At 36.9% G+C, this 21381-nt stretch overlaps 1 protein-coding gene across 1 annotated transcript; it reads left to right on the forward strand.

The window, feature by feature from the left end:
• Nucleotides 1-162: 162 nt before the first annotated feature.
• On the forward strand, nt 163-19984 carry LOC136832617 (uncharacterized). Its single transcript, XM_067093844.1, has 6 exons — nt 163-386; nt 13435-13539; nt 14251-14383; nt 14567-14649; nt 17502-17702; nt 18742-19984. The coding sequence occupies exons 2-6, from the start codon at nt 13441-13443 to the stop codon at nt 18820-18822; spliced, it is 597 nt and encodes a 198-aa protein (XP_066949945.1). The 5' UTR covers nt 163-386; nt 13435-13440; the 3' UTR covers nt 18823-19984.
• Nucleotides 19985-21381: the final 1397 nt, after the last annotated feature.

Raw genomic sequence — 21381 nt, forward strand, 5'->3', positions numbered from 1 at the left:
ACCAGAGAGCGGCCTCATTGCCAGGCGTACGATTCATCGCTTGTGCACAATTACCAAGTTGGTGTTTTTCAGGTTTGTTTGAGAGTAGAAATGTACATGTAATATTCCATGGACAAGTGGTATGTTTGTCTGGTAAAAGAATAACATTGTTGTAAGCCTACACAATATTTCGCAGAGTTGGAAACAATAACATCGTCGAACGAGTAAACATAAAATTTGAGTGTAAACTGTCGTACCTTGGTCTCCACTTCTTTGAGGAAACGGTAACCTCACTGGCACAGTCCGAATTTCTACCTGGTGAGGAAAACAACGCTGCGCTCCCTATCAGACCCAGAAATCTTTTACAAAGGTTATTACAGAATCAGAGACAGCATCTATTCCAGAAAGTAAGTGAATACATTTATTTTACACCTGACCCTTTTCTTTTCATTTGTAAACGCGTGCAATGCAGGATGCACGACGAAAAAGAATGAAAGCAGAACGAGTTAGCGTCTCGATTTAAATGGCACATCCCTAAGGCAGAGATTAATTTCTCGTTTGCGTCCCGCATGAGAAACGATTCTGCGATCTTCGCAGTGCATTCGAATTTGTCATGACAATGTAGAACGAACTAGGTTATGGTGCTGTTTCCGTTTCCGTTCATAATGGTTCATTGTAGGCTACTCTGCTCAAGTGACGAAAGGCTACGACGTAATTTGCATAGGAATGAAATGGCTCTATGCGATTCTTGCATGAACATAATGGATATAAGTTTGTGTGTGCGTGGGTATGTGTGCCAAGTAGGTGGAAATGGACTTACAAAAATTTTGCCTCGTCGAAAGATGTGCCAAGGGACGGGAACCCGACTCACAAAAGAGAACCAATCGCTCATCGATTGGTTTAAACTGAAGCTGACGCTCTCAGGCTTCAAAGAAGGGGAGGTGGCTGTAGAGTATGAGAGGTTGAGTTCGGGGTCTTTGACCACATTATCCTCTTTCCGCCAGCTTGTATAAAAGCCAGTTGTAAGAAGCAGACCCCGGGCTAGACGATGGCATTTTTTAATGTGGTTTAAAACATTTAGACTTTGTTGCACACAAGCAAATAGGCCTACAGTCTGGTGTAGTAACTACTTGCCGTTTTTAAGCAGGAAAATATTGAGGTATTTTCGTAAAATCCTATATACTGATAAATGTTTATGCGATCATAAAATTATTTTATTTTGCTCAGTCTGACAGTTTGTAAGTCCAAAGACAGTCTTGGAAGATAACATTCAAACCATCATTGTTATCTTCTTTTTCGTCTTTTTCTTTCGACATTATTAATCCCACTGTATAGCAGGGTCGGCCGCTCAAGTCAACTGTCTCCAACTATTTCTATTATTTGCATCATCTTACCCCAGTCCCACATCACCCATATCCCTCCTCACCACAAACATCCATCTGATCTGCTGATGCCCCACACTCCTTCCCATCACTGGCATGTTCTTAGCTCTTGATTGGTTCCATCTCCTCTCTTCTTATTACATGGCCATAGTATCTCAGATGAGCTTTCCTACTCTTCTCCATTGCGTTACATATGCCACACATTCTTCTTATATCTTAGCTCTCCCTCCTTTCCAGTAGTGATATTCCAGCATTCCATCCCACCATCCCCATCTCAGTTCTTTCCAACAGTCCCTCCTCTTTCCTCTCCAGTGCCCAAGTTTCTGCCCCATATAATAGTACGGGACTGATAACTGTCTTATAAATCTTCATTTTGAGCCGTAATGGCATTTTCTTGTCTATTTCTGTCCATTTTCGCCATGCTTCTTCCACTTTGTCTCACTGCTTTCTCAGTACCTCCCTCCTCTGTTATTACTGATCCTAAGTAGTTAAACTCATTGTTCTGCTTTAGCACTGTACCATCTTCCACTTGAATGTTTACTTCTTCGTGTCTTTCTTCACTACTAATCATTAGCTCTGTCTTTCTTTCCAGTGTTCGCTTTCATTCCTTTCTATTGTAGGGCTCCTTTCCACTCTAAAAATCCTTCTTGTAGTTCTTCTCCAGTGTCTGCTATAATGACTAAATCATCAGAAAACATCAGTTTCCGCAGTTCTTCGTTGTCCCTTAATTCTGATGCCAAAATGTCTATAATGACGAGGAACAAGAATGGACTCAAAGCTGATCCCTGATGGAGGCCAACCTCCACAGGGAATGCCTCAGTCTCCCCATATTTTGTCTGTACCGTGGTTCTTGTCCCCCCTCATACATCATCTTCACTACCCTCACCAACCATCATTGTTATATAAACAAGTAAACAGGTATATAGGTCTACAGCTTCGTTTAGTAACAATTTGCCGATTTTAACCCAACCATGACAGGAAAATATTTAGGTATTTTCGTAAATCCCTAAATACTGATGGATGTTTATGTGATTACAAATAATTGTATTTTGCATAGGCCTAGTGCATCAGTTTGTAAGTTGAAAGACTGTTCCTGAAAGAAGGAAAACAAAAAAGAATTATGGTAACTAGATACACATAAATGTAGGAAAATTAGAACAAGAAACTTGAGACTAATTTGATGTGACACCGTCGTAGTATGTTCGTTGAACCGAGAAGAAAAGTTTTCTTAGGTGCCATTTTCCTTTTTGGTTAAATATTCTTAGTTTTACGTGCAAGTATTTGAAACGACAGACCTACACTTCATGTTCCATAGAACTTGTTAAATCGTCAGTATCTCGACATCCAACAAAAAAGCTGTTTCTGCTGGAAGGTCTCAGCAGTTAACTCTAAATTGCCATAACTACGCAGAGTGATATCAAAAGACATCTCATTTATCAACTTTTAATTTGCAAAGCTAGTCGACTAATTGAATTCACTCGTTGTTCAGTGTCTTGTCTAAAGTCTCTTTAAGTCTACAGTTGTATTTGGCAAGAGTCGAAGTACATTCTATCGTTGCGTGGTTATCAACACAACACAGGTTCTGTCATCATATTTTGTACTTTCATTCTTGATATTACCAAATTCTTTGTTAACAGGAAAAAAGCTAGTAAACGCGATGCCCGTCATGTTTGTCGTACACACCCCCAGCTCACTGTCACATTTTTGTCAGTGTCTTTAGAATGATGTGGGCAGTCCCACATGCGACAGGTTTCTTGAATAACAGGATTAACTCTGGATACCAGTTTCTGTCGACGGTGCATCAGCCGCATTATTCTCTTCACAATACATTGTACAAAAAAAAATATTCTATTTCAGTTTCCTATCTTTTTCAACACAGCACTCCCTTATGTTTATGTATTTTGGTCATCAGCATGACTTCTGCTGCTTCCATCAGCAAAGTGACTAACATTGCTTTTAGGGGCAGACCCCGTATCAATAACTGAAGTCATCTTCAAGTCTGTGAGTGCCGTCTTTCCCTTAACTTTATCTGTACACGTTGCCATCTTTATATTAGGATCAGTCGCCTTCCTCGTACGAACTTCGAGTTATTTACTTCTTCATCACATTATGAATTCTCGCGTCACCCTTCCAGTGATTCGGTTTTCTTTGCAAGGTAATGATTTTTAGGCCAGCGTCGCTGGCAAATCTGCTGAGTCACCAACCGGCTCATGTCACAAATTTTCGTCAAGTTTCTCAATCCAGGCATTGCGCTCTATGATTCTTTTTTATCTCGCAGCTCAGTTTCATCCCTCAAGACACTTCAAAAGTGCTCTTCCTTTATATTCGTTCACTATCGAATGGGCATTATCAAGTGGTTTCGTCATCATTGATGCCTTTTAATAATGTGTAGTTCATATGGTATCACTACATTACATTTACAGGTATTATTTTTACAACATAAATACAATTCGACAATGGAGTTTTTATGGTCTTTATTATGCTTAATACGAAAAACATACTAATCTCCCTAGCAAATTTACTGTTTCCGATCTGTTTCCCGTCGTTGGCTCATGTTATGACATTTATTCCCGTGGGGCTAGTACTAAACGCGGCGTCATTAAAGTACAAATTTTCCCAGTCACACATCCTGTCGAATCTGCAGTTGAGACAGATCAACGTTTCGCTTTTGCCAGCCATAATGTAGTTCCACAGTAGGAAACATTGTTTGGAAACAAAGTTTGCAGTGCAAACTGTTTGCCAACAGTTTCTTGGAAAATGGTTGCAAACAATGTTTCCTGTCCAGACCTCAGTATTCGTTAGGACATTAGTATGTTTTTCGTATTTTACTTGGCATTTTTGATTAATGCACTCGAGAGTGAGGAAGTTTTTAAAAAAGCGTATCATGGTGACTTGCTTCTGACGGAATTGAAAATGGATGGAACAGGTTTTAACAGTTTCGTTCGAATGTCTGTTATGCACATACTAGTGTTTATATGTATTATATTACATGTATATATATATATATATATATATATATATATATATATATATATATATATATATATATATATATATATATATATATATATATATATATATATATATATATATATATATATATATATATATATATATATAAACATACATACATTATACATGTGTATATATAGATATACACACAGAAACACTTGGATGGAAAACAAATAAACGGTAAAAAGTGTTTGCAAACAGTTTGTAAACTTTGTTTCCAAACAGTTTGCAAACTTTGTTTCCAAACAATGTTTCTTAGTTTGGGCAGGCCTTTAGGCGTTCATTTCTTCCTAATTCTAGTTTCTGTGCATTTGCAGCACAACTGGTTTCTTGTTACCCCAAGTTATTGAGAACTTGAGTTTTTTCTTCTCACAGTAGCTGTCTCTACGAGAAACAGACAGACAGACAGACAGAGAGAGGGCAGGGTGCGGGTGTACGTGTTTGAAAATACTCATAGCTTTTCGCTTTGTGAAGTTTGACGTATGCTGTATACAGTCGACTTCTGACATGACTTGTTTACATGAGTCAGAGCTAAGCGACGTAGTCATATGATGCACTGGCTCTGGTAACGAAGCGAGCAACACAAACGAGTTTCTTCCGTTTTCGCAAGCCTTCACTGTAATGGCTTAGCGTTGTGATTCTTGTATCGCATAAGAGGACTTTCGATTATAAATATTTTGGTGGAGAGCTGCTGGGAGAGTCAATTGAGTATTCATGTTTGTAATCGAGTGGATTCGTCGTGTACTTATTACGGATGGCGTTTAACAACGCCTCTCTCTCTCTCTCTCTCTCTCTCTCTCTCTCTCTCTCTCTCTCTCTCTCTCTCTCTCTCTTATTCTCGATCCTTATTCTATCGATTTATGTTTATATATATATATATATTATATATATATATATATATATATATATATATATATATATATATATATATATATATATATATATATATATATATATATAGTGTGTGTGTGTGTGGGTGGGGGTGAAGATGAAGATTTTATACAGTGGAAATAGATGTTCAACCACGAACGTGATCACGAATTGTTTGATTTATGCTTTTTTAGGGGGTGGGCTTAGCCGCATGCAGACTTTGTTTCAAGGCCGATCCTGTGAGAGCCCCCTCCAGTCACCTCACCTCTGTCACGGGCCCCACACATGCCTCTAATCACGACGTGGCTAAAACACGAATATTCCTGAGTAAAACTTGCTTCGTGTACCGAACGTGAGTTGTGGTTGTCTTGCATTAGCATGCTAAATTATAGCGGAAATTGCATCAGTTGTGTATCAGAGTACGTGGTTATAGTAAGAATTGTGTATTTTTCAGTTTCTTTTGTAATTTTATGACTTTCTGGATCAGTGTTAAGCCGTAAGATTACAGTAATGAGAAGACTCGTGCAGTATCTTGAAGTTTCTCATAGTAAAATCGAAATCCAGAAATATTTAGTTCATTTATAGTTCAGATATATATAAAAGTGAAATCCGTGTGTTTCAAAAATTTTTGAAATTGCAAAGCTTTGAATATTTTGATAGTATTCCTTTGGCCACGTTCACTTTGACAGAAAAGCTTTCGTTATTGAACATTAAAAATTGAGGTCATCCGGAACTATGCCATGAAAACAACTTTGGACTTTCTGCTCAAAATAAGTATACCTTAGTTTTACCAACTGCACCATTGGTGCTATACACCGTGAATTCAAAATCATTTAAAAACCGGCCAAAAGGCCAGTCGTTATCCCGTAGAGGGGTAGTGCACTTCATGCGGTGCACTGTAGGCATTACTTAAGGGGTTTTTGCAACCCCTTTCATTCTTGTTATTGTACCTCTGTTCATATATTCTTTCTTCCGTCTTACTTTCCACTTTCTCCTAACAATTAAATCATAGTGCAACAGCGAGGTTGTCCTCCATTTACACCTTTAAAAAACCTTTATCAAGGTCAATTTCCGTTTCAGCGTTGAATGACCTCATAGGTTCCGGCGCTTGGCCTAAATTCTGTATTCTGTTCTATTCCAGCCTTAACAGAATAAAAAAAAAAAATACACGGCAAAGAGTAGAGTAATAGACTGGTAAAAAGTAAAATGCATCGGCTGAGCGTTATTAGTTTGCCAGGCAAAGGTCGCTTTGGGAGGTAACACTCTTACTAGATCATTTCATGTGGACTGTTATATCCGGTTCATATTGTCGTCAGGATTCTTCATCTAACGTTCATCCATCTTAAGAGCCACGGCATTGCACCGGTTGAACACGTCCGTGTCTTGTACAGAATAAAGATGGTCCTATATCGAGGCTTTCATAAGACTTTCACCTTTCGTTTTAAATTATTCTCTCTCTCTCTCTCTCTCTCTCTCTCTCTCTCTCTCTCTCTCTCTCTCTCTCTCTCTCTCTCTCTCTCAGGTGATACCAGTCCACCATACGTGCAAATCTCAGTTTACATATCCGTTCTTGATAAAGCCTGAACGTGGACGCGAAACTAATCGCGTTTTCTTTTCGTTTCATGCGATGTTTGTAAACCATAATTTATGCCCGCTGGTAGCGGGAGCGCTGTGCTGCAAAAAAAAAAATCTTTACTTTCCAAATACTGTCTATAATCCCACCGAGAATATTGATTTCTTCATGAAAACGTTGAGACCCCTGAAATCTCAACTGTGCTTCCCCCGATTTTGTTCGTTTAGCTGTCGTACGTCAAGCAGTGATCAAATAATATAACCAATGTCTTCAAAACTATGGGTGTGCCATAACCTCGGTTTTCGACAGCTGTGGCTGTGTTTCTGACCCTTTTCTTTCTTGCATATACAGTATAGTTTTAGGTTCATATTTGATGTATTCATTCACCAATTACTGATTTGTCTGTGTCTCTGTTTTCACTGTAATTATTATTATTATTATTATTATTATTATTATTATTATTATTATTATTATTATTATTATTATTATTATTATTATTATGTTGAATACGTTTAATAAATGACGCACAAAATTGACGAACCTGTTTTCCTGAAGATTCAAGTCCGAGTCATTTATATTTCAGCATTGCTCTCGGTCGATAGCGAAAAGCAATGATTGCCGAGAAATGACTCACACTTCCACATATGTTATTCAGCATTAGATCACATTACGTTTGGTTCGTTCCACTTTAGTCAAACTCTGCTTCATGATCGGAATATCTGACTCGCAGGTTCTCTTTTACTTCACCTAAAAACGCATCTTCCAGTGTTGCCCGGAAAGTCGGCATTGTTCACAAGGCATCAGAGACGAGGGCATAAATGCCACAAGCTTCGGGTTTGTTGTTCCGTCACTGATCAATACTGCTCGCGTGTTTGGCCTCCCGGGATCTTTCGTTCCTCAGGCAAAATAGCTTCAAACGTTGGTTTCTTCTGTTCTTATCAACATGAGTTATGACTGATCTCATTGTCTGGTTATCTTCCATAACCTCTCTTCTCTGTATGGGGTTGAGTGCCTCTTGTGATGCACTGTAGGCCTACTGTAGGCATTACTGAAGGGTGTTTGCTTCTGTGGGGGGGGGGGGTTAGTGCCGTCAGTGCACCTCACGCGGTGCACTGTATTCATTAAATCAGGTTCTCTGCAGCGTCCCTTCTGCCCGTAGCTGAAACCCCTTTCATTCCTTTTTACTGTACCTCCGTTCATCTCTTTCTTCCATCTTACTTTCCACCCTATACTAACAATTGATTCATATTGCAACTGCGAAGTTTTCATCCTGTTACACCTTTCAATTTCCGTTTCAGCGTTCAGTGAACTCATATGTCCCAGCGCTTGACCTGTGACCTAAATTCTATCTGTCTAAAGGTGTTTGCAACTGAACCCACTTTTTAGCCATTTACTTTACCTTTATTCCCGCTTCCCCTCTTAAATCTTACTGCCCAACCTCTCCAATTATTACTTCTTAGTGCAACTGTGGGGTTTTCTCCCAGTTCCATTCTTAGATCCTTTTATTATACAACTTCCTTATCATCTGGATCTCTTTACCTTGCTGTTCAACCACTCCAACTCCCTCTTTTCACTGTCTTGAGCTCTGAGTGGCCGAAAGTGCCCCCAGTGCTCGGCTTGAGAGCCTAAATGTCCTAGAATCATTTATCAGTGCAAAAGTGAACCTGCATTGGATCTCTTAGCACCAGAACCCCAACAGCTGTTGTGTGGTTCTCGTTTTGGGGAGCACCAGTAACCATAATGTGCCCCACAATTTTCTTATTTAACTGTAGGGTGATCTTCCTGGCAGGATTTTTGATAGGAGTCTTTGTGGGTCGGAGTATTACCAATTACAAGCGTCAACCATCATTCTACTTCTTTTTTTTAACCTTATTCTTGTCGTTCTGTTCTGTTGCAAGTTGTTTTGGAAACTGATAGCCTTTTATCTTCTCTTCATGAATGTTCTTGCTCAGGTTACGTCTCGCTTTAACACCAATTTACAGTTCCTCGCTGGGTGAGCGGGTTCCGTTCTCAACTACCACTCTGTTGGTCATGAGTTCGAATCTCCGACCGGCCAGTGAAGAACAAGAGGAATTTGTTTCTGGTGATAGAAATTCATTTCTCGCTTATAGGTAACCAATTGGTTCTTAGCCACGTAAAAATAAATCTAATCCTTCAGGCCAGCCCTAGGAGAGCTGTTAATCAGCTCAGTGGTCTGGTTAAACTAAGATATACTTAACACCAATTTACGGCTTGTATGTTTGTTACACTAGGTACAGTCAATTTATGTGTGGATATTTACGGAAATTTTACCAAAGGGACCGCATTTCGAGCAGCAAGCAGTTGGACTTTATGAAGAGATAGGAATATAATTTTTGTGAAGAAGGGGCTTTCAGTGGGTATGGTCTTTCAACGCTCTTATTTTCAATAATGAATCCATTTTTTACTGAAATTCAGTTAGATGTAGTTTAGGCAACGAGAGAGAGAGAGAGAGAGTGAGACTGAACTTGGTACAAAGCAGGCTGTAGGAGTAAATTATGGTTGCCTCATGATAGATTGTGCATTCAAGCTGGTAATTCATTGCGCGTCATGAAGAGTCCGTGTCCTTTGTCAGTTTCTCACGAGAATAAGCTCATACTGCATATTTCTAGACGTGTTTCCATCATGAGCAAAGAGGAAAATAGTTCTTAAATGCGTATGGCAAGCAGATGCGGCGCCTTCTTGGAATCGGGCATCATACCCGGTAACCCCCAACGCGCTTGTTCCACTTCCCGTTCTTCCTCGTAGCGAATGCGCATTAAATTTCTGTAGGACGAGTGTCATCTTATACGGTGTACTTACCATCGTTGCCACAGCTCAGTGCAGGCGCACATCTGAAAGTTAATTCTATCTCAAAGTTTTTTTCCTATATTTGTTTACGAATTGGCCTCTTCATCTCTGAGTGAGACCATCAGTCATGATTGAAGAGCCTTCCTTGTTTTATAAAATAACTTTCCCCCCCCCTACTAAATTACTTGTCGTGTAGTAGACGAGTAATATGTTTACTTTAGAAGCATCATAATAAGAAAAAGCAAAACATTTTATTTCTGCAGTAAAGAAAAACGTAGCAGAGGGAAAGAGAGCAGTGCTTCAGACTTCTTTTCAAAACTATTCCTAATGAAGTCGACTCTTCTCTTTACAACTCCGAGGTTCAAATCTTTATGCCAGCAATAAAGGAAATTGCTGTAGAGCATCGTCCTAGCTCAGTTTTAAGAGATGCCCAGTAACCTAATAAGGTACTGAATTAAAAGAAAAAATTAATTGCAAAACTTTTTATGGTACATCAAGACTCATTTTACCGCGAACAACAAAGAATTATTGTGGGGAGAAAATTTCTTTATTTTCTAACATTAGGAAAAGTTGAGGCCTGAGAGAATTAGGAAAAGTTGAGGCCTGAGAGAATGTGTATAGCGTAGGATAACAAAGTTTATAAAATAGCAAAGGTTTCGACTTGTAATGCCATTAAAAACAATTAAGTTCATACAGCTGGTCAGTTTCTTCATCCGTGATATCGGCAAAATGATAACAGCTCGTTAAGCCGAACTGCTGCACGTTCATACCTTAATGTTTATTTCGTCATTCTGGTCACGTAGAAAGAAAATCGCGTGCGTTCTTTGAATGTGCTTAGATTAAATTAAATCTTTACAAACGCTCCCCCGGGAAAGAGCCAACAGCTCATTTGTATTTGTGTTTTATAGAATATTCTCAAATGATAATGCTATTCTTTCTACCGTAAATGTAGATATAAAGGTGGAAATGAAACAATGTTTCAGCTCCATTGGGATTTTTCTTGTCAAAAATTATGCTGTGTCATGAACCAAAAGACTCATTGTCCACTGTATTCGTCCGGAAATACAGAGTGAGCTGATTGAAATATAACTGTCAGATTAGCGGAGAGTAAGTGGAACACTGCAAAAAAAAAAAAAAAAGCTAAATACTGATTAGTGACCATAGTTCCCCGTGCACCTCATGCGATGCGCTTTAGGCATTACTTAACGTTCTTTTGCAGCGTCCCTTCGACTGCTAGCTGTAACCTCTTTCATTCCTTTTACTGTACCTCCGTCCATATTTTCTTTCTTCCATCTTACTTTCTACGCTCTCCTAACACTTGATTCATATTGCAACTACGAGATTTCCTCGTATTACACCTTTCAAACCTTTTTACTGTCAATTTCCGTTTCAGCGCCCAATGACCTCATAGGTCCAAGCTCTTGCCTTTTGGCCTAAATTGTATATTCCTTTCTGTTCTGTAACTTGATTGCACTACTAATGTAGCCCATAAAGGGCAGGTGAGTGTCTATTGGTTGAATGCATATTTTAGAAAGGTTTGAAAATACATGGACCATTTTGTGCGTAAATTTTTAATGTATATAGCAGTAGGTTGTTTTTATTTTTCAAAATGGCTGATGTTGTATAAAATGACATCCGAGGTACTAGACAGAGCATTTAATTTCGCTTAAAATTCGTGGACTTTTAGACGAATTTCTAGCTTCACTCTAGACATTTGGTTTAGAGATTACACTGTAGCTGTGTCAAGCGACAGCTACAGATAGCCATGTGTACCTGGAACATGTATGTGTAAGGTATGCCACGTTTTTACGTCAATAAAAATCAAGCTAATTCGGTAAACAAATATAACGACAGATGTTCTTGAAACAGAAACAGATCAACTTTTTTTTTTTAAGGAATACCTTAGTGCGAGTTATAATGTAGCCATGATCACCGGTATTTTCTGAGATATGAATAACTAAAAATAAATGATGTACTAATGTAAATTTCGCCGTGGATACGTTATATCAGGGAAAGAAAAGTTAAGGACCATTCTTTTTCCTCTTGTGGAGAAGATTTAACAATATTCTCCTTCAGGTTTTTGGGTTACTTTATAACAAAAATCTTGAGAAATGCATCAGTAAAGTTAGATTCAATGTTCAGTGCAGAAAGTATGGATAAATGGTAGGTGTTGCCGATGCTCGTGAATGGAAAATGAAGAACTGCGAAGCAATGTTTTGAAAAATCACGAAAATACAGTATTTTTCTCCCTGCAAGAGGTGTTCTTACGCAGTTGGTCGAGCATTCATTACGGGATATAGGCTACACTGTCCATGGAACTGTTGTAAGTGTTTCGCTGACTTACTCAGCAGCGGATGTTGACAGAAATCCCAAAGGAATATAAACCTAAGACGTATGTTTCGATCAACAATCTCATGATACGTTCTGCTCCGTGCAGTCGTTTTAGGAAATCTGAGCGCTGAAGTGTTTTGATTGTGATGATCTGATCACGTGTTTATGTGACGGAAAAACCGGGATAATGGTTTTCTGAAAGAAACCATTATCCCGTTTTTTTTTTCTAAAAGAAAACACTAGACTGTGGATGACATGGTGGTTATGAACAATGTGTTGGATTTTCCAGTTCCTGGCTGCACATCGCGATTGTTGTAATTTTTTTTAGCAGTGTTGTATGTTGATATTTTAGCTTTTGTACAAAGTCGTGTAGTGTAGCCTTCTGCGGTACATTGTACTGTATTGAAGTTATCGATACTTAGATTAGCAAAACCCTTAGAACGATCATTACATGTTAATTCAGTGCTCAGTTTTCTGATTGAATATTCATAATACTTTTATCGATTTTTGTGTTAACTTTTAGTCGTATATTCATATTAATTTTATAGGTTTTGTTTAATTTTAGCCTTAAAAATATACCAGTTTTACAGCTGAAAACTTGTGTTAATGATTTTGTGCTTATAAAAAATTTCCGATTTTACTAATGGGCCTCAAGGTTATTTATTACTGAGGGGGCATCAGAAACTTATTACGACCCTGTGCTCATGGCATTTGTGCGACAAGAAAATAATAAATCCTCGTGAGGCTGTTGGTTATTAATGTTATTCTTCGTTTTATTGTTAATTTACTGCTATAACACAGAGAATCACGGTTAAAGCATGACAATCTCACCAACTGTAACTATTGAAATCAGTCAATCTTGTTTTTGATAAGCTACTCCCATACAAGAATGAGCACGCATTTATATGTAGGCCTATACACATGTATACATATAAATGTAATCTGCTTCGGAAGTTGTGACATGATACGGGCTGTCTCCAGCAAGTTCATAACAGGATTCTTTGAGGGCCGGATTATCTTATTTTTGAGGGATAACTATGACTGGTTTCTCAGAAAACCTTACGATACCACTGAGCTTCTAAGACATAGTTCATGAGTTTGTTCCAAAGAAAGCCAGGCATGTTTTTGCGTTAATTTCTTAATAGGCGTGTATGGACGGTAACCACCTTTTTATTATTCGTTTCTGATGAAATTTTACCTTTTTTGACGAACCTATAGACATAACAGTTGTTTCTTGATGTATTTTATGTTGAAAGAAAATATGCAGAATGGCCATTTTGTTTGCGAATCACTGATATGTTTGCTAATGTGGATTGGAAATTTGTTTCATCTCTTAGGCCCTTCCTTCTCATTAGTCTCAGGCGCTATCATTACGATTTCAATAAGAAAACTGATGAATGTCACAAACTGTGAGGCAGGAGTAACCAGTCACTCCTAAGATTTAGAGTACTTTACTATGCACCTTCTTCCATATTTCAGGCAGAGATGTTTCTGGTGAATACGATCAAGGTCTGGGAACCAAAAACCTGCTGTTGTGGAATCAGCGTCAGGGTTGGCACGCTGGTCATCGGATGGCTGGGTCTGGTAAGAATTGTACTTTTTTGTAAGCTTTTCTCAAGTTATCAAGTTTATGGATGAGAGCAGACAAGTCATTTAGCGTCAGCTTTTTGTAAAATTTATGTCTCCCGAGTTTTAAAGGACGAAACTATTGCTTACCTCAACTTCTTTACCTGTCACACAGTCGAATCGTTTACCTTTATAGTTACTTCGTACTACCAGTACAGGAGCCTTCAAGAGCATGTGTGTCACTTTGAGATCGTTTTCTTCAATTATTTTTCACTACAGTGAGCAGGCATATTGAATGGCCCTGAACTAAAGATTAATATACTACACCATACGTTGAGTTGACAATTTTTACCTTTTGTATCAGTTGTCTTTTGCCAATGTTAAAAAAAAAAAAGGTCGCTGGACCGATTGCCGTATCAAGCGGGAATATTCTGTCAATTATTTACAGTTATATTAAATGTAGTGTAAGGCTTAAAGATTAAAGCAGCAGTTGCAAATATTGTGCCCCGATTTTTTTTTTTTTTTATCTTGGTAAATGTTGAGAAGGAAAGTATTAAACTTGATGTGTGTCATGCATCCAAATGTAGTTAAATATGAAACAATAGATTTGTCCTTAACAGGTACTAAACTTATCCAATTAATTTTTAAATTTTACCTTAAATTACCTTAAACAAAAAAGTTCAGTGTTCGGTGTTTATGTAATGAATCTCCTATGATCTTTTTTTGCAGATAAGTTCGATTTTCTCACTGCTGTCATGGCTTAGGTTTGTGCAGATTTCCTATGATGACTTTGCTGAAGTTTGCAAGGAAGCTGCAAATGAGATTCAGCAGCATATTGATGTCGATGTTTGCGCTACTGCAGGTATGTCTCGTCAACATTCCACCCTTTCGTTACGTGCAAAACCCTCGTGATACTTTACTCCAGTGATTTACTCTGTGTAATTTGTCTTAGCAGTCTGGAATTTACTGCGATTGAGGTGTTGTAACTTGTAGCCTTTCGTTTTGATGCAAACAAATGTTTTCAAGCACTGGTATTTTTTTGCAGCTGTTTCTATAATTGCTGTCAGCGGTGTGTGCAGTGGACTGTTTGTCATCATCAGTGCTCTGCTATTAGTAGGTGTGAACAAGGTGAGTGATTTAAAGGTCTGAGTGTACAACATACGCTTTATAAACTGCATTGCTCAGTTTTCAGAAAATGTGTACTGTACGCACTTTAGATTTTATGCAAATACGGTTATTTATACAGTAATAAACAATGTGGACACCAGTTATAGAATTGAGATAAAGTAATGTATTTTGCAGCACGTTACACTTGTAAATTGACAATTATGCAGTTAATTAAGTTACTGTATTATTTTCATAACCCGTGTTTTTTTCCTGTATTGATAATTATGAGTATTTAATTTTTTAACGATTTATCTGTTGAGAATGGCCTTCCACAACCACCTTCCGATTCCTTTCTTGTAGATTCTCTCACTTGATGAAATTGTAGAAACGTGAAAAACTGTGGGAAAGATTTAAGATCATAAGATATACTAAAAAAAAAAAAAGTGTAATTTTTTATTAATCTCAGTAAGTTTATTAGTGTGTACAAATCTGTAGAAGAATAAAATAAATGGTCCAAAGGAAATTCCGGTAAATATTTGATACTTTCTTTTACGCAGCGAAGAGTCTGTATGCAGAATGCATAAGAAAAATTTCCCACCACTGATTATTGCAAATGTAGCCAGTTAACTAGGCGGTATATCTTTGTCTTTACGTAATCGAGTTATTTTGGCAGCTTCAGTCAGAATAAATTAGGCACAGAAGTGAAAGCAAAAAACATGCGTAGTAGATCCCATTGCATACAGGCTAATCTGGATGTAACCTTGATTTTGAATAATTGTATTGGCCACGTCGAAGCAAAGTTAACTGTTGAGTTTTAACATTGTTGGAATTAGTATGCATTTTCTATGATAACCAACTGCTGCTTTCTTTGAATGGGCAATAGAAGCATAAGTATTGCCGGTTTTGTTAAATCGCATCATTAGAATACCATAGTTACAAGAAACCCAAAAGAATTTTAAGGGATTAATTAGCCTTGAAAAAGTATTTTCAGACAAACAGAGAATTTATCGAAAAATGTTAAAGACAGGGTTGCACAGATCCCGTTTAGGGAGAATTTGTACTTCCTGCGTAGTTGCATTTTTTGAAACCGATGCGTAAGTCAATTTTAAAGTAGCTAAACAGAACTCCAGCTTTCCAGTGCAATGTGCTATCTGTGGTTTGCGTCTGTCCAGGTAATCAGAATCTGTGGTATGCATGAAGGAGTTGTAGGGACAACCTCACACATGTCAGGTGAAAACGAATGGCAGATACTGTAATGAGCTTTGGGGCCAAAGGAAGCTTAATTTTGCTACTATTTTCTGACCATGCGCATCGATCAGTACACAGAGGTAGGATAAGATCACTGATTAATTCTGTACAGAATTAATGCAGTGGAAGAGTAAAAGTGTATGTTTATCTTGAGATGTAGGCTACATTTGTAGGAAAACATGGCTCGGAATAAAAAATAGGTCACGTGTGTTGCACAAAGAACATTTCCCAAACTCAAATTGATATACAAGTGGCTGAAGGCCGTCAGAAACGCAAAGCAAGCATACAAAGCATAACATAGGGTAAGAGTGGAATTGTGTAGTTAAAACACAGATCGTATGACCCTTGACGTCATACGAGAGCAAGACACTACTGACATTTTAACCCATGTTGTGCTTTACATGCATGATCTGATTTCGTATGGCCTTCAAACACTTGTATATCAATTTCAGTTAGGAATGTTCTTTGTGTAATGCAGGTGGTCTGTACCTTACTCTGAGCGTTCTTTTCCTACAAATGTAAACAACAGTAAACTGCATCTCAGGATAAACACACTGCCTTTCCTCTGCATTGATTCTTTACAGAATTAATCACTAATCTTTTGCCACCTGTGTGTGTTGGCCAATGGATGTGATCGTAAAATATTGGCAAAATTAAGTTGGTTTTGACCCCAAAGCTCCTTTTTCCGGCTATCTTTATACATTAGTGGAATTAACATATTCCACATAAATTATTACTATGTTACCATGAGTTGAAATATGTAAGTTGCCGATACTCACGCTGTGACCAGTGTCTTATACTTATGACAAGCATTGGGCTAAAGCAATTATTGTAGTAAGATTGTCAAGTTGCCTCTTCACCAGTTTTACTATACCTTAATCCTTTGCATCGCATCAGGAAGTCATAGGTGCAGGAGATCTCTCTGAGTTACCTTGAAAAAGACTAACATATAGGCTACTGATTCAGTTTTACATTTGGCACTGATTCCAATTTGACATATATTTTATAAAGGTGAGTCAGATGAGTATGCAATAAAAATACCTCCATGGGAAACACATTCAAGATGGTCATTAACGGACCGGAACTCTGTGGGCTTCTCTTGACGATAGATTATAACTTATTTTCAGTTGAAGCAAACCAAGATAACTATGAGTACAAAATGATAACACTGATATATAAAAGCTGAGACTGCATTGATTGCTGATACGAACGCTCTCCCAGACAATTGATGGTCAAACTCCACATCAGGTGGATATTTTAACATTAATAAAATTAGAATTCATCATGACTGACATGAATTAAATGCTATTTTTTCAGAACTGTAAAAGTAGAAAAAACCAGGGGCAGATGCATCTCGTATATTTGATTTTTCATCATCAGTTTTTATTTTATATTTTTTTTAGTACACAGTAGCCAAGAAGCTGCACTGTGCAGAAGCCAATGTAAAATGGATAAACGAACGACAGGGCAGTAATGCTCTCTCTCTCTCTCTCTCTCTCTCTCTCTCTCTCTCTCTCTCTCTCTCTCTCTCTCTCTCTCTCTCTCTTAATTTGTATGTCGCCCTGAACAGAATAATATTACCCTTCATTAATCCCAAAATGTGCTGACCCTTCTCCCCTTTTCAGAACAAGCCAACGCTGATTTTGCCTTTCATTGTGACGCACGGAATTGAGATCGTCTTGTCCTGCCTCTTCATTTTGCTTGGATTTGCCCTCTTCCTCCACGAAGGCATTGTCTTCGCAGCTTTCATATTCCTCTTGGTTTCCGGAATGTTCCTTGCTTTGGAGGTCTACTTGTTCTTGGTGGTTCGTGCCTGCTACAAAGAGGTAAGTTGTACATGACTGTGTGGTTCTTAAGAGTTTAGTTAGATGCTGTAGTGGGAAGTGTGTGTATAGTTTACCATAATTTTTAGTACCTGGGAGGAATATAAAGTAGTTGCTCATTAATTTCTTTATTCAGTATGTATTTTAGAATGATATAGTTAAAAACCATCTCGGTTCTACAATACAGCAGTTTCTCCCAAGTTGAGAATTTCTTAGCACCTGGTTGCCAGACAAAAGGTGATGCTTTCGCTGTTATACAATAAGTTACTTTATTAGCATAAATTTTAACTTCCAGCGGGCAGTTTGTATGATGTGTCTATACTCTAGTTAGAACTTTTAGGACACGAGAAAAGATATTCACACACAGTTTACTTAAAAAACCAAAAGCTTGAAAGTACATTTTTTTCTTTTGTAAAGATACAAGATATATTATATATTATATATATATATATATATATATATATATATATATATATATATATATATATATATATATATATATATATATATATATATATATATATATATATATATATATATTATAGTATATATATATATATATATATATATATATATATATATATATATATATATATATATATATATATATATATATATATAAACAGTACATTACTTTCACAAATGAGTATGCAAAGATCTCTAAAAATACAGATGAAAGTACGCCATTGTTTTGTCTTTATTTTAATAATTTTTTAAACTAAACATTGTAGCTGCTATAAATATAAGGTTTCCCCAATGTCATTGTCTTTGGTTTGATAATTGTTTTAAACTAAACATTGTAGTTACTATTAACATAAGGTTTCCGCAACGTTTAAGATGTATTGTTTCTGTCTTATTATTAATTTGGTTTTCTTTGAAATTTTCAGAATTTGTTTTACCTATATTCCTTTAAGGGTTGTATTTTCTTAGGTAGTTTTCATAAACGAGAATTTTTATTAATCTGAGAAATACACTCTTTCTTTTTATTTTGGAATTTGCTGTTTGGGCTTACATTATGCACTCAAAAAAATTGTTCTTTCAGGTAAAACAACATGCAGAGTGCATGGGCAGTGAGAGTAACATCCCTTACATGGAAAAGCAAGACATCCTCTACAAGATCTAGAAATGAAGTGATGAAAAGCTGATTTCAAGAAAATGATGAGTTAGCTGGCTTTTGAGTTATCTTAGGTTGTGACCTTGTGAACTTGCCTTAATATACTAGACAGAGGAAGCCCTTTTCTGAGACAGTATTCAGGGTTAGGAAATTGGTAGTTTTAGAAACATTATTAACTATGGATTAGTCACATTAGTTTAGAATATTAAACTTATATTTCCTAACGTACACATGCATCACGCTTTTTGGTATTTGGTGTATATTGCTATATAAACAAATCCAGAACTACAAAACGAAAGAATGACTAAGAGTAAAAATATATCTTGGAAACCATAAATTTTGATGATTTGGACGAGAAATTAGATGAATTTTTGTTTTGTAATGGTGATTTTGCACAGGTTTCAAATTTTGTAATAAATGCTAATATCTTGGCTTTATTGTCTGGGCTTAGAACAGTAAATAGTACCGTACATCTCTCCATCTATCCTGGACCTTTGAGCAATAAATAGTACAGTACCTTACATCTGTTCTGGACCTTTGAGCAGTAAATAGTACCTTTCACCTATCCATCTATCCTCGGCCTTTGTTGCATGTGAATATGCTAATTTCTAGATGTATCTTTTATTTTGTATCTTTATTTTTGTTTGAATTGGGTATAGAAGTCAGGCAGGGCCTTACTTCCTCCTTTATGTATCTCATAAAATGTGATCCAAGTCAGAATTTCATTACTTGCTTGAACCGTATATGCATTGAAAGCATTCATAAAAACATAGTTAATCTTTAACCTTCCCTTAATTACTGTATAAGTCATAAACGTGATCGTAACTTGACATATATATACATATATTCCTGAAATTTGTTGTATTCATTAAATATTTGATTGTTTCTTCTTGCTCTGTCCGCCTTTTCAGCAGACCACCTGATGCAGAACCTTTTCAGTTCTTGACGTGTAACAATAAAATTAATACTTGACATGGAAGCCAATGGTTGTGGCATTCCTTTAGTATTCGCATTAGGTTTTTCTGTTCTAACCCGCTGCACTGTTTATTGTGGAATGTTTTCACACCACTATGTGTCTGCATCAAGGGCTTATAGTACACCATTGAATATATATATATATATATATATATATATATATATATATATATACAGTATATATATATATTATAAATTAATTAATTAGTTAATATTGCTTGTCCTAACCACTGTCTGCTTGTTTACATTAGTGGGTATGAAATATAGTCACCAAAGATGTATATGTAGGTTTCTTATATGAGAATTTTGTGCCATATTCAGTACTTCAAGAATTAACTGATTCTGCACCTATATGCAGTGTACATGAACAAATGATTCCACAACTATGTATAGGGTACAGGAATGACTGATTCTGCCCCTACATGCAAGTGTACACAAATAACTAATTCTGCTCTTACATGCAAGATACATGAATAACTGATTCCGCCCCTATGTGCAGTGTACACGAATAACTTGAATCTGCTCCTATGTGCAGTGTACACGAATAACTGATTCCGCTCCTGTATGCAGGGTACACGACTAACTGATTCTACTCCAGTATGGAGGATACAGTGTTTGTCAGGTATGTTAAATATTTACATACTTTGGAATTCAGTCAACCAGACACATGTCAATTGCTGTTGCCTCTGTGATTTACTTTTTGGGCTGTTCAGGTACATTCTCACACTTAATGTATGGAGATGTTTCTTTGCTACTAGAGCATAGATTTTACGTGATGTGACATGCCTAATAGTAGATTGCGCAGGTGGTTTTTTTCCCCCAACTCGATTTTTGGATGGTTAGAGTTTTTCCCACTTCTCATCTACAAAACAGCACATGACTTTGTAATGTATAAAATCTATTTATGTTAATGTAATCATTACAATCAATACTCAAACATTTTTTTTCTATTTTGTTACTTTTAGACCATGTACAATGGAAATAATCTTGTACGATGCTGACAAACTTGTGTACAATGCTGACAAACTCGTGTACAATGCTGATGCCTTTCTACTATCTTAATGTGGTTTTATTTTGTAATGGAATGTACTCAAATAAAAATATGTATTTCACCTAATTTTTGTGCTCCTCAGTTGTGTATATTCAGATTACTGACTCCACAGGGTAAGATATTGGGCTAAAAGAAGAAAAAGCAATTGTTTCTAGAACCTTACGTACTCATAGACTCCAGGAAAAGGGTAGCTTGACGTGAAGGAAAGAAAATGAAGGCAAATTAAAAAGATAACATGAAACCAAACATAACAGAATTAACAAAACTGTTTTAATCAATAGTTAAAACAAGCAAGTGCTTATGGCACAAAAATAAATGGACAACCCAGATTTTCCCAATTCTGTTATTGCTGGGGTTTAAGCAGAGCTGGCCCCATCACATATATGATAACTATTGGTGAAAATTATTTGCTATTTTCAGTTCCTTAAAGGAGAGCACGAGAATGGGAAGAAGCTTGCCACGAGTCACAAACCAGTTCAAAGCTAACCTCGAGTTTTCCTGTCGTGAAAAGGGCCACAACTATTGTTGAGAAAATTGCTAAG

The sequence above is a fragment of the Macrobrachium rosenbergii genome, chromosome 50, assembly GCF_040412425.1.
Source record: "Macrobrachium rosenbergii isolate ZJJX-2024 chromosome 50, ASM4041242v1, whole genome shotgun sequence".
Lineage (NCBI taxonomy): Eukaryota > Metazoa > Arthropoda > Malacostraca > Decapoda > Palaemonidae > Macrobrachium > Macrobrachium rosenbergii.

Excerpts from the sequence above, each read along its gene's own strand:
- LOC136832617 (XM_067093844.1), top strand. The coding sequence starts at position 13,441 with ATGTTTCTGGTGAATACGATCAAGGTCTGGGAACCAAAAACCTGCTGT. Across the intron at positions 14,384-14,566 it reads CGATGTTTGCGCTACTGCAG|CTGTTTCTATAATTGCTGTC; the intron begins GTATGTCTCGTC and ends ATTTTTTTGCAG. Across the intron at positions 14,650-17,501 it reads TATTAGTAGGTGTGAACAAG|AACAAGCCAACGCTGATTTT; the intron begins GTGAGTGATTTA and ends TCCCCTTTTCAG.